Genomic DNA, 17,358 nt, shown 5'->3' with positions numbered 1-17,358 from the left:
CAAAGAAATTCAGCTTGACCTTTTTGCATGCCCTAGTTACCTGTCACTAAACTCAGCTAATAAATACAAATGCAGGAATGCATAAACTGCATACATGGTGCATGTTACTAAATCAATCTGTGCTTAATCAACTTACCACAAACGAATCACTAATTACTTACTAATACATAAACAATGTACACAGAAAGGGAGAAATTAGGGGTCAACCGGGGCCCATTGCTCATTTTTGCCAGCCAGTGCCCAGTAGGTTAATCCAACCCTTTTATTTCTTTTGGCTCACAACAAATTTGTCATTACTTCACCATCTGAGTGTTGACAGTCAAAGTATGTGAGGACAGCATTTTGAAGCTAATTAATTGTGTGTGATATGGTCTGATGCTCTAATAAGCTAAGCAAAGAAAAATAATGACTTGAATTTCTTATAAATATCTTATAACTTATGTCATTGGATCTTTTAATCTTTGCAGTTTCATTGTTGTTGTACATTGACATTTGAGTGTCCCAGTTATAGATCGAAGTCATTACATCTTTCCGGATGTTGATTTTCGTGTTGAATCAAATCTTACCAAAGCATCCTGTAAAGCACAGCTGTGTCTGTCTCTTCTTTTGTTGGTTTCCTGTTCTTGCTAGTGTGCATATGGTACGTGTGCTAAAGAAAACCTGAAACAGAATCCTTACGCAGTGTTCCTCTATTTCTATTTGCATGAAATTACTCACTGTTTGTGAATTTGAGTCATTGTCTCTCAGTACTGACACCCTGATAAAGAAGTGGTTTTGGTAGAGCTGTAATGTACATTGTGTGTGTGTGTGTGTGTGTGTGTGTGCGTGAGTGACAGTACAAACATCTACAATACAGAGCAAACATTTGTACAAAGATCCACGGATGTACACACATTTAGTACAACTTACATTGATTATAGGTGGCATTTTGAGAGTTTTGTCTTGATATCTTTGCATCTTGTTTGTCTATTATAGTTTATTGTATCTGTACATATCTTTCCTTTGTGATCAGGATTAAGTTTTGACATTAATCTGTATCACATTTGATGCACTGAAAAGAAACATTAGAAAAATTAGTGCAGATGAATCTTTTATTGAATCCCTTTTCTTTGGTAATTGTATTTGTGCCCCTTTAATGTAAAATACATACAACAGTGACACATACATTGGCACAAGTTTATAACAGTAGGAACCTTTGTTACAAAGATACATTTAAAAAAAAGTGAATTGTTCCCAAAAATACATTGTTGATCTGATGGTGAATTTTTAAAACTTTCCAAATTAAATTTCAAGACATTAAAAGGTTTTGCTGAAATGTGTTCAGGAGAGAATGTCCTCTCATAAAAGCTTCATTGTCTTATAAAGTTTCTCAAGTAAAAAAAAAAAAATTGCCACAAATAATAACAAGAAGAGCAGATAACAACCAGAGCCACGGCATTTTAAAGCTGGGAGCATGATCTCTAGTTTGTGGGTCCTGGCAGCCTTTGGCGTTGTTATTTGGCTTTAAATTATCAGGGTTTCCCTCAAAATGGACTGGCAGGCACTGATTGTCCAGCTCATCGCAGGCCAAGATCAGATGTTTGTTCTCCTCTCGGACACTCCTGATGCCGCACGTCCCCTGTTCACTCCTCACCGTGACAAAAGTGAAGGACTCCCGGCTGATGCACAGGTTCTCCTTGTACCTCGTTCCCCCTTTGTATGTGCACACATCCTTCACCCTCTCCAGGTCTTTTGGTTGGAGGAAGGACTGCGTGGGTCTGTCACAGCCCCCGTTATTCCTGATATACTTCTCCCATTCGTTCTGGTTGAGAGAAGTCGGAGTGCCAGAGCGAATGTGGCGCTTGACAAAGGTGTTGTAGCCGTTGTTCCATCTGGAGAGCTGGCAGGGAGCGTCGTTTTTAGCAAACGTTTGATGACCCAGCAGGAGGCAGGCAGAAAGAGTGAGAAAAGCCCTGAGAGCAGCCATTACCCAGCAGTCCTAGAGTGAAACAAAGACTACAGAAGTTTGAACAACTACACTTTACAGCCTTTTTTCTGTTATACCAAATAACTGACATGGCCCGTGATAAAGTAAACACTGTGTGCACACGAGAGCTGAGTTAGACAAAGACACAGCTGTCTGACTGTCTTTTTTTATCACTTAAAACCAGAAGAGGACGTAGAAAACAGCTGTTTGATGAGAGAAGTTCCTTACCTTGTTTTGGCAGCAGTGAAAGCCTCTGTGAGCTATAAGTGACCTAGAGCTCCAAAGGTGTGATCTTTTTTTTCTGTTCTTCAGTTGCGTTTCTCCATTTCACTTCCTGTGTGTGTGAGCAGGAGTGGCCTAAACTGTTTTGCGTTTGTGTGTGTGTGTGTGTGTGTGTGTGTTAAATCTGTCCACATGGTTGTGCTTTAGAGCAGCAGTCATGGTGAGCTGTGATCCAGTTACAGCTATAAATACATGTTAAAGATCCCCTGAGCTATTTTATGGATGCTCACTGTGTGTGTGTGTGTGTGTGTGTGTGTGTGTGTGTGTGTGTGTGTGTGTGTGTGTGTGTGTGTGTGTGTGTGTGTGTGTGTGTGTGTGTGTGTGTGTGTGTGTGTGTGTGTGTGTGCACTGCTGTTTTTTCAAATGGTAACTTTAATATATGCTTTGATCAACAGTGCTTTAATGATTATGGGATATGTGTCACTATTACAGATGGGTATTAATGAACTAAGAAACGTGGAAAAGTCCAATTAGAAAATGGTCCAGTTGTTCAGCAGACAACAATATTGTGTTTCAATTGATGCTTTCATTCATGTTTTATTGGAATTTATACCTACAGGCTTGATGTTTCCACTGCATTAACTAAATATACAATAATTATGAGTTGTACAGTATAAATAGAAATATTTTATATTGCTTTTGTATTGTATATGCTAAATATATCTAAATAGAGAGATCAAAACTTTCCAGTTAGACTTACATCTTCTTATACCACTTTTGTACGTCTCTAATATTAGGATACTTATAACTGTTTGAGATTTAATTCAAATATAAACTGGTCAGAAACATTTGACTGGTTCATCTTAATCTGAGTAAATACGAAAGAAACATGTCTCCCATTTCATATTAAGCAAACATTAACATGATGTTTAATGCAAATAGATGCAAATTAAGTTTAATTGAATTATAAGCCGTAGTGCTGTAGGCTTCTGTGTTAAAAAGAAATCAGAGACAGAACGTGCTTTCATGAGTAAAATATAGCCAGAGAGCTTCCTCATTTTTATGTCTCATTTCTGATTTCTCTGTCTGTCCAACTCCATCTCTTCATTCTGTGCAAGAACAATCATCAGTCCTCATAACATCACAATAACCATGAGTCTTATCCCTTTGTAGATTCATTAAAAAGTATTGTTAACGTACATGAAACTGAGAAATATATATATATAAAAATGAGTAAGATGTTAATTATACATCATTTGTTCTCTTCCTCCTGCTGGCCTGATTTTTCTTTTAAAATGCAATTAATGACATGCCCTAATTTAGTATTTCTCAAACCCGTAAATTAAAGATTTGCCCAGTTTATTTTAATTTTGATAAGCCAATCACGATTCTGGGACACATCAAAGGCTTTGTTTAATGTCCCCACAGTCTGCATAGTGAATTTAATTAGGTTATGCCTTGAGTTGGATATTGAAGGTTAAATTCTCCTTTAAAATGATTATCCAGAGTTTACTACATTGTTTATTAGATTCCTTGAGATAATTCAGATCTTAACTAGATCTACTGGACAAATATTTGCCAAATCTACTACGTTTAATGGTTTATTGTCTCCTTCACCTTGATTCATTCTTTGGGGTTCTTTCAAAATTCAAGCTACTTATTTTTGTTTCTCCACCTGAAGAAGATGCACCCAGCTGTTTTGAGGGTATATGATCCAGATATTGAGGCATACACAAACACAAGAAGTTTCCATTCAAGTACTTTAATGAGGTGCCCCTGTTGACGAGTTATATACAGCAAAAAATAAATCAGACAAAGATGATATATGGCACCAAATAATTTTTTTTCTAATAGAATGAACATATGTATATAAATATAACTCATCCATTTACAACACAATGTGCTAATTTAAGGTCAGAGCCATAATGTTTTGACAGCATCAGTTTACACTTCATCATTGATCTTTAATTCATTTGATAGGACCTTAATACCAAACTGTCCAACTCCAAGTGTCAATGCTAAAGTCCTGGGGCAAAAGAAAATAATGGTACTACAGTTTCAATTCACAAGTAAACAAGTCTATTATATTTAATACAGTGCAGTGTGCTTGTGTTTCAAGGCAAGATAAACAAGATGAAATAACAGCCAAACGTGGAACAAGAAAAAAACAAAACATATATTTTTTTACAAAGTATTTACATGAACCAATTGTGCTTCCCAAGCATTGCGAGAGCAAACATACGACTCAGAGCCAGCAAACTGACATATTTAAACCAAGTGCTTCACGTGCAAAATAAAATAAAAAAAAATGTCTGATACCAAGACTGCCAACATCATTGAATATGTGTTTGCGAGTGTCTGGACGAGCCCGGAGGTGGACCGTGCTGCCGGCTAGGGCTCACTTTGAGGAGACGGTGAGGGTTCTTCTTTCTTTTCTCCTTCAGATGTCGATTTCAGAGCCATGTCTTGTTTTTTCTCTTTTGCTTTCTCCGGCTGCTTCATCCTGAAACATCAAAGGGAAAAGTTATTCCTACTGAGTCATCCCGTATGCTGTCGCTGTAGTTTGTGATGTTATCCAGCAGAGGTCCTTGTTTGTTAAAGAGAACATGGACGGTTGTGCATACTGTAGGGCTCTAGTGTAAAATAACCTGTGCCCTGAGTGTTGTTCAGTTACCACCAAAAGATGATTTAAAGATGTTAAAGTGTTGCCCACCGAGACTGCGACATATTACATGTTAAACAAATGGATGAATAAGTTCAAGAGGGAATAAATGTGTTAATGTGGATGTGGCTTTTCATGTTTCAGCTGCGATGGAGCCAGAATGTCTCATGTCTGCATCCAGTGAACATCGGGGGTTATACTATACTGTATATGCACTGCATCGATAGCCAGCAAAACAAAGAAAACTTCAAGATTAAAGGATTATGGATTAGGAGTTTTCTCTGGATAGACTGATGTTAAAGAATTTCTAAACACTGGGAATTCACTGAAAGTTTAGAATTTAAATATATACATATATAATGTACTATTTTCCTCAGTCTATGGAATTTCTTTAAGCACTAATACTCTGAGAGAGGTGTTAACGTCTAGTCCAGTCACTATGAATGGGTGGTTAAAGCAAAAAGATGTAGTCAGGAATCTAACTCCTAGAAGTCGAAGTTTTGAACGGTGACCTTTGCATGGGAGCAGGCCGGTTACTGGGTAGGACGTCCCAGCTAGAGGTAGAGCTGTCGCAGATCAAAAGACAGAATCACATGACCAAAAACAGAGAGAAAATATTGGATTTAACATTAGATAGAAGGATTGGAGGTGACATTTTAAGTAATTTCCCACAGCTGATTGGCATTATGAAAGCCAGTGGTTCCCAAAGTGGGATGTTGGGGCCCCCTGTAGGCTCCCTGAGAAGCATCCAAGGGACGCCCAGAAAAATTAGGAGTATCATAATCTCACTGTGATCTCAGTTAAAGATTGAACATAGAGAGATTGCAGGAATCAGAGGTCTCATACATCCAACAATGAAACTTATAGTTCTGTCCCCAAAGCAACATTATGCAAGCATTGGTTCAAACCTCCTCCACCTCCTCCCGGTGGTCCAACACACCCCCAGTGCTCCAAGCTCCAAGTCCAGGCAGAGTCAGCAATGGTAGCACCAGTTAGCAGCAGTTAAAGCTATCTGTAAATCAGGAAACCCCGTAAATCTCAGAGAGTTGAGGCTGCTCTGCCAGAGGACATTTTCTCCATAAAATATAATCCAGTTGTACCAAAATCAGTGATATAGTTGGTGGCATGGGACAGCGTGCAGTAAAGCATTACACACTTCCTGGACGAGATTGTACCCAACCTGGCAACCCAAGATACGTAGTGCAAGAAGAGGTGTTCAGGGTACCAAACAGGAATGAAAGTGTCGGTGTAGCATCAAAATGATTTTGAAGTTGTTATTTTAGGATCACATACTTGCATAGTGTTGCTTTAAGGCTCAAGACTCACACATTGATAACTTTGGGAACCCTTGATCAGAGCAATGAAAAGGTTAAATCACTGACTGGTGGGACATACTTTCATTAATTACTGGTAATTATGAGAGAAAACAGTAAGAGTATTGGTAAAGAGCCATGTTATTGCAGGAGAGGTCAGACAATCAGATTATCCTCAGCGCTGATCTTAAGGTTGCTTTAATGGTGAAACCTTGCAAAGAGCATTATACATTTACTGTGAGTCCAACCAACACTGTTTCGAGGCCAATACCAATGTTTTTCATAAGACAAAATCATTCCGTAACATCGGCCATGCCAATTTATTTGTTAGACTCTAATTTATATCTCAGATGTTCTTGCAGTCCACAAACACGACTGTGGGTACACAGGGTTCCTGTTCCATAAAAGGGTATTTTAATAAGGATTAAAAATGCTATATTGTGTTTGTTTATCGCGGTATTAATCCAAGATCTGCGCTTAAGGATATCTGTCAAGCACAAAAAGAAGAAGTCACAAAAACAACACTGTGAGTGCTAGTTGTGCATCCTTGTCAGTACTGAGATCAGGTAAACCACCTGTTTACCACGACTGTTTCACGGTGGAGGACTGTAAAAAATCTGCCAAGAGATAGGAGATGGAGAATGAGAAGAGACCGGATACATCCACTGCGATAGCTCCCACAGTTTCTGAAGATTACCCAGTTAAACCAGGCCGGTGTCTGCCGGCAAACAGGCCACTGTCGTGACTGAGCAACACAACGGCTTCTTACCGTATCGTCTTCACTATGAAGCGAATGATTACTGCCAGACCTACACAGCCACACATCACTCCTATTACTATGGCTGTGACTTCACCTGCAGAAGATAAAAAAAAAAACCAAAGAGGGCACGACAGATGAAGAAAAACCTACAGAAATATAATAAATACAATAAACCCGAGTTAAATTATTAGAAATATTGACGTCATCAACAGCATCAGCTACAACGTGCAGGAAAATCACATGTAGTCTTACCAGACGAGAGCTCCTTCCCTGATTCTACAACAAACAAAAGATTGAATAAATCATTAGAAAAAGCAGCGTATTTTATGCTTTCTGTTTTATACTGTCACACAGCTCATACAAATTGATTTGTTGGTTTATCAGAAGAGAATCTGCTGTTCAGCTGTTTGAAACTGTTGTGTCTAGTCAGTCTTGCAGCCTTTGACAGCAGTGCTGATATCACAGGCCTTCCAGTTCAGTCACTCACTACAATGAGCACTTTACACAAATTCTTTCTCCTTTGTCTTTGTCTACCACTCTGTCTCCCTCTTTCACTTCTCTGTGTCTCTTTTTCCTCTCCCCTTTTTTCAGTTAGACTCGCGTGATAACAATGGAGTCAGTGTTTAGATTTTGCAAATCCTTTTCTCTAATCAGCTCGCAAACAAACACTGCTCCCCCGTGCTTTTGCACCACTTCCCCTTTATTTCTGTCTCTCTCTCAAAGGCTCTTTCCCTCAGACAAAGTCACCGGTAATCCTTAATATTCCCACATTTCTATCCGCATTCCACTTTTCACTCTCTGCATGGGTTGTGCTAATTGCTAGCTTTGGTCTACATGGCCACCCACTGGCTTGTTATTGTGGTTTGCATTATGAGCAGCATGCTGACTTTACATCCAACACTACAGAGGTGCTGTTTGAGCAATCTGAAAGGAAAAACTCTTAAGAATATACTAAACATATATTCATGATGGAAAGTACATTTACACATTTGAGATACTTGTACTTTACTTGAATATTTTCTTTTTAGGCCAATTTATACTTCTATATTAATATTTTAGGTAATATTAATCTAATGATATAATATATATTAAAGTTACAGGGGACATTTGTCTACTTATAATACATTATTATAGCCAATGTACTTTTAATTAAAGCCCCTACAAGAAACTTTCATTTTGTGTTGATTCTGGCGGCTCCTGTGGACAAAACTGATGTTTCTACTACTCCGTTTCATTGATTTCAAGGGGAATCTGACTTAATTCAACCCTGTGAGAAATAGCCAATCTTCTCGATGATGGTCTTGTTTTTTCAAGGTCATATAGAGCTACATACATATTTAACTAGTGATGGAGTATTTTTTACATTGTAGTATTCGTACTTTTATTTAAGTAAACAATCTGAATACTTTCTACAGCACTGCACAAATTATATTAATCAGGTACTATTTGAAAAAAAAATTAAAAGAGTAAGTAATTTAAAGGCAAATGTCTAATTCCTAACACAGCATGTCAGTAGTCAACACGAGAGAGTGGGTGCTGTTTATTTTATAATGATGAATTACATCTTCCCACATGCTCTGCCGCGTCTAACCTGCAGTGAAGGAAGTGAAGATGAGCCTGTGGTTGAGCGACTGTGTTGCGCGGAAGTTGTCCTGCAGCAGCATCCTGTCTGGGTCTTCAACTTTACTGGAGTAAAGTATCGTCTCCATCTTCAGCAGCTGTAGGGCAGACGTGAAGGAGAGAGGAACGGGGAAAAAATCAATTGCAAAAAACTAAAAGTAAGTTGACGGACGTAGTGAAAATTCAACATTAAGCTGAAGTAAAAGTTTATCAGTAGATGAAATATGGTAAAAGTGATTCAGTGAGCAAATGTTGAGTCATGTTAACAGTTTTACTTTTCTTTTCTGGCACAAATAAGGGCAATTTAAATGTCAGTTGTTACTAAATTCCTACATTGTAAGCTGATTAAAGAGGCTGACCTGCTTCTAATTGGGACCCTGCTTTTAATAGAAGTTTTAAATCCTAAAAAAAGAACTGATGTTGATGTTTAGGAGGAAATTGCTGGACTTGTTGAGAGCAGAATGTTGACAGCAACCAAATCCACAATGCTGGCAGTATAAGGGAACAAATTCTCAGTTAATCTATACTAATACAATAATGTACTGAATCGCAAGCACTATTCAGTTTACAATATAAATTATATGTTCTCTGATTTGATTTGATAATAGAACGCTTAATTTAAACCTCTGTTTAAATTAAGCATTACTGCTTTGGTTTACAAATGTTGGTTTTGTAGAGAATGAAAAAATGCACATCACCAGCCTGTGTAAGGCCAGTACAAAGTAAAGTGTGAATATAGGCTGTGTTCATCTATTTATTTAGGCATTAGATGACATTTCAATACATGGTGGATCAGTTTGTCTTATGTGAGATCCACCATGGATAAAAATGTAGTCAGTGTCTGCATGAAAGGTGAATATTAGGTTGAGCCGTGTACAATCTACTTCTGTACACTTTAGATGAGATTCAGTGTCTGAGCTTTACTTGTGCCTTTGAGATTTGGACCCTCTCGTGAAACAGTGTCCAGATCACACTCTGGTAGCAGGGCGGCGTTGTTAGGGAGCCATTGTAGCGATAGTAGCGTCCCAGATCCTTAGGGAGCAGCAACTGGATATCAAAGGCTGGGATGGACGCCTTCTGATCTGCCAGTGGGTGTAAGGAGAAGGGGAAAAAAAGAGTATGTGAGGTTGTATAGATTCTACAGCTGGAGCCAAATATCATTATATATTTTTAAAAAAGAGTTGGTTGTAGCAACACACAAAAGAGAAACTGACAGCTGTGCCGTTTTCATCTTTCCATCATTGTTCCATCAGTATCTTATATGCCCAAAGAAGCATGTTTCTTTTTATGTTTTTCCTTAGATCAAAATATGTTTGTATTCACATAACTTTCCTTCTTGTCTAACACATTTCCATGCAAATTACTAAGATTTAAGCCTATTCACTTGATTATAAATGAAGCGTACATTTCAAGTGAACTTACCAGCATGTCTGATGCGGCTCAGGTAGTTGAGGATGTTGTTAAATGCCGGGTTAGTCTCCTCACCTGTCTGGGAAACCGAAACTCAGGCTTAAATGTTCCTTACATTGCTCAAAATGTGTAAAAACTTATTCTTATTTCTTTCATAATGTTGTGTATTGCTTCAGTTTGTTGTTTTTTTTACCACAATGAGAACTCCTAAAACAGCCAAACCATCCCTCTGTGTCATGGCTGCGGACATATTGGGGTAGAGCTCAGAGTTGTAGTGCACTACATGTAGCTGGAGAGAGGAAGAACAGTGTTAGAGCAAGAAATGCGTCCTGGTTCTCCTCGTGACAGCTGAAGGTTAAAAAATAAAAGAGAAAGAGGAAAAGCTGTGTGCAAGTTTTTCCTTCTGAGAGTATAAAAAACAATGAGCGATGAGGAGACTGATGTCAATGAGAGAGAGCTTAATTGTCTCATTATGTAATTACACCACTCATGCATGACAGATTCCATTTTTTAAACAAATATTTGTCCTCTTTGTGTCATCAGCTGATTTTTGTCTTTTTAATCTGCTTAAATTCCCTCATGCTTCCTCCTCTCCCACTGCTGTGCGTTGGCATACCTGGACACTGACAGATGGACAGGAACTGAGTTGCTAAGACGGCTTACCTTCTTTTTCCACTCTTTCTCCATCTTTTCTCCTCCCTTAAAAGGTTATTCAGTCGCTGTCTTAGTGGTTTTTTTTTATATCAGCGGCAGTCTATCCCAAAACTTCCTCCCTCCCTCAGTGTGCTCTAGAGGACATTGGTTCAGTGTGCTGTTTCCATCCCTATCCCACACTAAACCAGAACAGGGATCCAAGGTCACTCAGCTATAACAGGTGTGTGTGTGTGTGTGTGTGTGTGTGTGTGAGAGAGAGAGAGAGAGAGAGAGAGAGAGAGAGAGAGAGAAAGAAAGTGTAAAAACAGAAGTATGGCACGAAAGAAAGAAATAGAGTCAAACCTCCCGCTGTAACCCTGAGGCATAAAGACAGAAACCAGCAGTGAGTTAGTTCATCTCTATATACCTTACAATTATCCAAAGTCTGTGGACTGCCCATTTGTTCCTACTGAACACCTACATCTTAAATAAGAGACCTATAACTATTTATCATTTTAATTATCAAGTAATCTGCAGATTATTCAATCAGTTCATATTTTTTTAATATATAAATGTTATCATGAAATATATATATAAAAAATATTTATATATATATGGGCTCCACCATTTCTCAGAGGCCACTATAATGTATTTAATTTGCTTGTTTAATCAATCTTAACCGTAATATATTTAATTTACTTTAATATATGACCAAGAAAACAGCAAATCTTCACATTTGAGAAGCTGGAACCAGATTTGGGATTTTTTACGGGGGAAAAAATGACTCATTATCAGTTACTAAAATATTTGCAGATACTTTTTATCTGTTGATCAACTAATCGACAAATCGAATAATTGTATGCTCATACGCTGCTAAAATCTGCAGTGTAATCCATTTTAAGCTGCTGTTAATTCTTTGTATAATTACAAAGGCTCATTTAAATCTCACTTATCTCCAAAAGGTAGAAAGTTAAGTGTGCAAACACATAACAAGCATGCTAAGTGTATTTTCCTTTGTCTCTGTTACTGTATGTCATGTGAAATTTGGTCTTTGTTTTATGCTTTGTGATCAACCTCTTCAACATTCTCTACACAAAATATTATTCCATGTTTCAGTTCATCCTAATTCACAAATGTCACCTTATTAATTTGTTAGTATGAACTTAATTTTTTCATCCTTTTTTCCATAACCACGAACAGAAAGTTGATTTCTGTGGATGCAGACTACTTCAGTGGTTTTTGACAGTGTTTTTTTGTCATTTAAATAATAATAACTACTATTATCACACTACTTGACCTTGACTGCCCTTCACTTAAATCACAACTCGGCTTGGCTGTGGTTTGTATTGCACTGTTGATTTTACAATTTACAGCGAGCTGAGTTTGAACGTACCTCTGCATCTGCACTCAGTCCGTTGATGGTGTGTTCGCTGCCCCTGTGGCTCGGGCCGCCGCTGCCCCAGTGGAGGTGCATTTGCACAGCTGTAAAGAGCCAGGGCAGCCCCTCCAGCCCCATCCAGTCTGGCAGCTCGATCACCGCTGATGGAGAGAAGAGCAAAACGAGAGTTAAACAGACTAGAGAAGTTAACTGAACGATAAATACTACGTAGGCATGTGATCAGAAACTGCAATAAAACATTTTTTTATATAAAATTATTATCTCAGGATTGTTTTGATTGAGAGTCAAACATTTGCTGCTAGGTTACGATTAAGGATGGTGCAGTATAAATAGATCAGCCGTAAAGCTGCTCGGATACCAGCTAGCCGCCATAGTTACCTGTGTGTCCGTTATTGTACAGAGTGAAGGGCTTGTAGCCGTGCTGACTGTAGCCCAGTGGGGTCAAAGGGATCAGACTGGGGTCATATTCAGTCTGGGTGGTTACCACATCGACGGGGGACTGAGAAGTGCCACCGCAGTCAGGGAAATACTGTGACCACTGAGACTGACCCACCAAGCCTTTTGAAGGGAGAAAAGACAGAAACAATGATGTCACCCAATCACACAGCCCACTGGCTCTCAGTCATTTAGTGAAAAGCCTCCATTGATCAGACTCTAATTATACAAGATAATTATACCTCGATGTTCTCCTTAGGTTCACAGCCTCATGCTGGTGGATTTAATAAAACGTATAATAAAAACTGAAAAAAAAAACATATACTGATCGTATAACAGTGCATAAATGGTCATAATAGGCAACAAAAGCCTTTTAGACATACAACATAGTGTATCTGTGACTGCACTGTATGAATGCTGCTCTGCATGAGACAGTCAACACTAAAACTGAAATTTAACTCAAATGCGGGTGACATGAAACAAAGAAACACGCAGACATGAGTGGCCATAAAAGCAGGTGATCCAGGCACATAACTTAATAACTAATGTCGACTGATAACAACCACAACATAATCAATATACAGTGTCACTTAAGCCTTATATTACCTCTCCCAACCTTGGTTGTACAGTGTTATCCAGGTGTCCTGATCTCTTCGGTATCATTGTAGTTAAATTACAGAAATAGATACGGCTCATAAGGTATAGATCTCATAAGGTTTCAGTAACAATGGTAACAATAGATGTTTTAAATTAAACATTGATTTGATTTTGCATGAAGTTATATTAAATATCTTTTTTTCTAAGACATTGAAATGAGATACTAACAATAATTTCCAATAGAAATGAATTAATTGTCCTTATCTTTATGTCAGTAAAATGATTTAGTCCTGTTTATTGTAAATTCCCACAGACATTGGACGTCTTTACAACTGAATACTGACTTGTTAAAATAGATTTTTTTTTTCCTTCTAGACAAAAATATTAAAACAGCTAATTTTTTTTAGAAATGTTTTTGTGGTCATAACTCAGAGGATTGGGAAGTCAATCCTCTGAATCCTCTGATCACAGTTTTATTTGGTTTCTAATGTAAAATGTAAAATTGCAGTTTTGATTCCTGAGTGACAAATTCAACATTTAAACATACATAAAAAATATATAAAAATATATAAAATAAAATAAAAAAGATAATAATGTCAAATATTTAGAATAATTTTTAACTTTTAGAAAGACAATACACAACATCAGCTTTTAGACAACAACATACTTTTGGGTTCCTGTCAGCATCTACTGCATGTTGCAGGTCCTCTGCTATGTGCTGCTAATGTCTATTAAGCAGCAAGTGTATACTACGTACTTACTGTAAACTATGCTCTATATATTTCAAATTCTTAGAAACACTTCATTCATTATTGTCTGACAACTGACATTAAAAATAAGAAGAGTTTAATTAAAAGATGGACAGAGAAATATTGAGACAGTAATTGTAGGAGTGGGGAGTGATTGAAGCTGTGGTTCACTGAGTAAAAAAGAAAACTGGTCTCCCCAACTGCAGAATAAAAGAAAGTAAGAAAAAAGGGACTGAAAGAAAAAGAGACTGACATGTGATTCAAAGAATCTGAATTTCAATTGCAAAGAGAGGAATGCTTTAGAAAACAGGCACACCACTGACACCTTTTACAAATAACAAAATGTGAGCAGTGTGCAAAAAAAAAGGTATCCAATCATATATCTGCAGTTGCAGGTTTAATTGTTAATTAAAATGTATATTTTATGTAAACGCGTTAAAGAAAATGGGTAAGACTAAATGGGTAAGACAGACACATTTAAAATTCACATTACACATTACATTACATTACCTTTTCCTGCACCCACACCCACACCCACAATGTACGGAGGGCTTAACATTACTGATGTAAACACATACCTCTCCCACCGCTCTCCCACTGCCTGCAACCCCCACCTTGCACTTCTAATCTCCTCTCTGCCCCCTAACCCCTCGCTACTCTCCATAGCAAAGACCCGCACCACGACCCAACTTCAAAAGTGAGTCCCGCGGCCCCGCCGCTGGTCGTCATGGAGGTCTCCATGGTAACCAGAGGCCGAAAATTCTGACCCTCTTTGCCTGCCTCTACCTCTTCCCCAAGCATGCTATCCCTATCCTGAATACAGCCAGGAACAAAAGACACACACACACACACACACACACACACACACACATGCAGATTCACTCACTTGATTCATGATGAGGAAATGATGGAATGTGAGACTGACTTTGCCTCCATTACTTTACATAACTCTGCATCTCTCATCTCTCGTAAGCAAGAGGCATCTCTGAAAGCGTGTAACTCTGCTCTCTCGTGTAACAAAATGTTTTGTGCATCACAAAACTGTCTTTCCACTTCAGCTAACAGCTCAGCAACGGCCACATCATGCAATGCTGTATCACACAACATGCCTCACACACACACAAACACACACACACACACACACACACACACACACACACACACACACACACACACACCCTCTCAAGCACTGTATGGACTGTGTGTGAATGCCAGTGAGTTTTACTTTGAAAATTCATAACAATTTTTCTTTTTCTTAATGTTTTTGAATGCAAGACTAGTTTAAGATTACACTACATGTTTCTGCACAGTACACTTGCCTCCAGTCCATACATATAATAATTATGCCTTAATGGCCTGTGTATAGACACCAGTTTGCTCCAGGCACCACCTCTACAGTTAGCTGTGTTTTCTGTACTGTACATTGGTATTGCTCTCCTGAATACATGCAGGGAGCAGTGGTCTGTGTGCCCCATTCATTCCCACAATGTCATTGTCCACGGCATAGGCAGCCAGTGTGTATCCACAACACAATAAACACATAGGTTATTGTGCGCTGCAACAATAAGGCCACGATTTGGTATGCTTTTGCTTCATCCCGTCCCATCTCCCTCTCTCTGTCCAACACCCTCGTCCTTGTGCACCTGCCTCCCTCCGCCTGCCTCTCTATCGGCCTTTCTCTTGCTTTCTTCCTCTCCATCTCCCACCACCCCTTCATCATCTCTGTGTGACTGCTGTGCTCATGCCAGCTTGTTGAACTGTAACTAATACAGACAGAGAGGGAAGTAGTGGAAAACAGATGGAGAAGGGTTGGAAGATATGAGGGGGGAGAACAAATCCTACTTAACTTACAGAAGCTGTTATGTTATGAACTTATAATTTATTACTATTTTATTTATTTATTTATTTATTTTATTTTTCTTTATATTGATTACTATTAACCTGTTTATTACAGAGCTGATTTCAGGATTTTGCTCCTGGTCTAAAAATAAAAACTAAAATAAAAACAAAGATCTTAATAGTCAAGTTCTGAAGAGATATATGAATAACGTCTCCGGACTATCACCCACCCTCTGTGTTTTTTTTCTCACTTTCGGCTACACTTTGAATTACTTATGTATGAGATTTGCTTCTACAAATGAACTTGAACTTACCAGTGTAGGTCCAGGCAATTTCCTCTGAAAAAGAATAAAGAGAAAAACTCCTAAAACTCTTAATTTAGTCTTTAAGTTCACAGTGGCTCTAAATTTGAGTTTTGATAAATGTTTGCCATGATAAAAGCATCATAAATATTGTATATTTCACATAAATACAAGGTTATCATCACTTCTGATCTACAACCACTGCTGCTTCTAATATTATTCCAGTACAATTCTCGACAACTAGTAGTTGACTAATTCCTGACTAAAGTACTACTACAGTCCTCAAATACGGCTCAAATCCAATTTTACTACTGCTCCACTACTACAGCTCACACTGAAACAGCCAAACAATCTACAAAACCAATCTGAAAGCAAAACAAATCTCACATGATGCTGATTGTGTTAATCAGGAGGACCTTACCAGCAGCGGGGGCGGCTGTCCACTGGACACACAGAAGCAATAAAAGGATAAAAAGACCCAAAGAGTCCATGTTAGCCCTCCTTGCCCATACACAGAAATGAATAAAAGTGGACGGAGAGATGAGGAGCAAGCAAGGGAGAGAGTGACAGAGAGAGAGAGAGAGAGAGAGAGAGAGAGAGAGAGAGAGAGAGAGAGAGAAGGGGGGGCTCACTGAGTCCAGCGATCCCACCTGCCACAGCTCTGCTTAACAGCCAGAGAGTGGATATTACATGCTGGCTCCACTCTGGCTTACGGGGCACCAGAACAGGTCTCGGCAACAGACAGATGGAGAGAAAGTATGAAAAGGAAAGAGAGAAAGAGTGGGCAAAGGTGGTGAGAACTCAGGGAGAGAGACAAGACCTCAAAGAGGGACCAGTGAGTGAGAACTTATTCAGTGCTGTTGAAAAAAAAAAAAAAAAAGAGGGTGATACAGCAGAGAGTGAGAGGACAGAAAAAAGGAGTTTACTGTATGGGAACAATGGGATAAAAAAAAAACAGCAATGGGAGTAAAGGAGAGTAAATAAAAGAGGAAAAGAGGGACCATATGATGCAAAAGCCCACAGATCACAGGGGAGGATTGAACATGTGTCAGTCTGAGAGGAAGAACTGAGAGAAGAGAGGATGAGGATGTATCACAGTGGCTGGGACAGTGGTTCCCCAGTGTACATTGCTTACAAGGCAATATGTGAGCAGATCAATTTATGTGATCTGTGATTGTTTGCCACTTCATAGTGTACTTGACATATCAAATAAATGTGAATTGTATACATTGCTTATTTATGGTCTACATTATATGTGAGGAACATCTTTATATACTGTACATCTTGTATTTTAAATTGTATATTTATATATATATATATATATATATATATATATTTTTTTATTTTATTTATTTATTTTTTCCTAGACGTTTGTGTTTTAATTGAGAGTGAAACTTGAAAAATAGGCATTTCTGTTTCTTATTTCTTACCCCAGTTATCATCTTACAACC

General features: G+C 38.3%; 1 protein-coding gene and 1 long non-coding RNA gene across 5 annotated transcripts; both read right to left on the bottom strand.

Annotated features, from left to right (window-relative positions):
- Positions 1 to 1,073: 1,073 nt before the first annotated feature.
- LOC127367500 (uncharacterized) lies at positions 1,074 to 2,340 on the bottom strand. Its single transcript, XR_007885495.1, has 2 exons — positions 2,195 to 2,340; positions 1,074 to 1,978 (listed from the first exon to the last, which is right to left on the bottom strand). It is a non-coding gene; the product is annotated as an uncharacterized LOC127367500 (long non-coding RNA).
- A 1,594-nt stretch (positions 2,341 to 3,934) lies between these two features.
- ca14 (carbonic anhydrase XIV) lies at positions 3,935 to 16,414 on the bottom strand. 4 transcript variants are annotated; one of them, XM_051407414.1, is made up of 13 exons: positions 16,329 to 16,414; positions 15,920 to 15,943; positions 12,364 to 12,543; positions 11,980 to 12,125; positions 10,147 to 10,242; positions 9,966 to 10,032; positions 9,468 to 9,625; positions 8,515 to 8,641; positions 7,176 to 7,199; positions 6,933 to 7,017; positions 6,739 to 6,780; positions 5,363 to 5,416; positions 3,935 to 4,691 (listed from the first exon to the last, which is right to left on the bottom strand). In XM_051407414.1, the coding sequence occupies exons 1-13, from the start codon at positions 16,396 to 16,398 to the stop codon at positions 4,580 to 4,582; spliced, it is 1,185 nt and encodes a 394-aa protein (XP_051263374.1). In that variant the 5' UTR covers positions 16,399 to 16,414; the 3' UTR covers positions 3,935 to 4,579. The 4 variants fall into 4 exon arrangements, with proteins under 4 accessions (XP_051263374.1, XP_051263376.1, XP_051263375.1 ...); XM_051407416.1 differs by lacking the exon at positions 5,363 to 5,416; XM_051407415.1 differs by lacking the exon at positions 6,739 to 6,780.
- Positions 16,415 to 17,358: the final 944 nt, after the last annotated feature.

The sequence above is a fragment of the Dicentrarchus labrax genome, unplaced genomic scaffold, assembly GCF_905237075.1.
Source record: "Dicentrarchus labrax unplaced genomic scaffold, dlabrax2021, whole genome shotgun sequence".
In the NCBI taxonomy this organism is placed as follows: Eukaryota; Metazoa; Chordata; class Actinopteri; family Moronidae; genus Dicentrarchus; species Dicentrarchus labrax.
This window is presented reverse-complemented; position numbering and strand designations above follow the sequence as displayed.

Coding starts and splice junctions, on each gene's coding strand:
- ca14 (XM_051407414.1), bottom strand. CDS start 16,398: ATGGACTCTTTGGGTCTTTTTATCCTTTTATTGCTTCTGTGTGTCCAG. Junction 15,944..16,328: donor GACAGCCGCCCCCGCTGCTG/GTAAGGTCCTCC, acceptor ATTCTTTTTCAG/AGGAAATTGCCTGGACCTAC. Junction 9,626..9,965: donor GAGCCGCATCAGACATGCTG/GTAAGTTCACTT, acceptor ACCCACTGGCAG/ATCAGAAGGCGTCCATCCCA.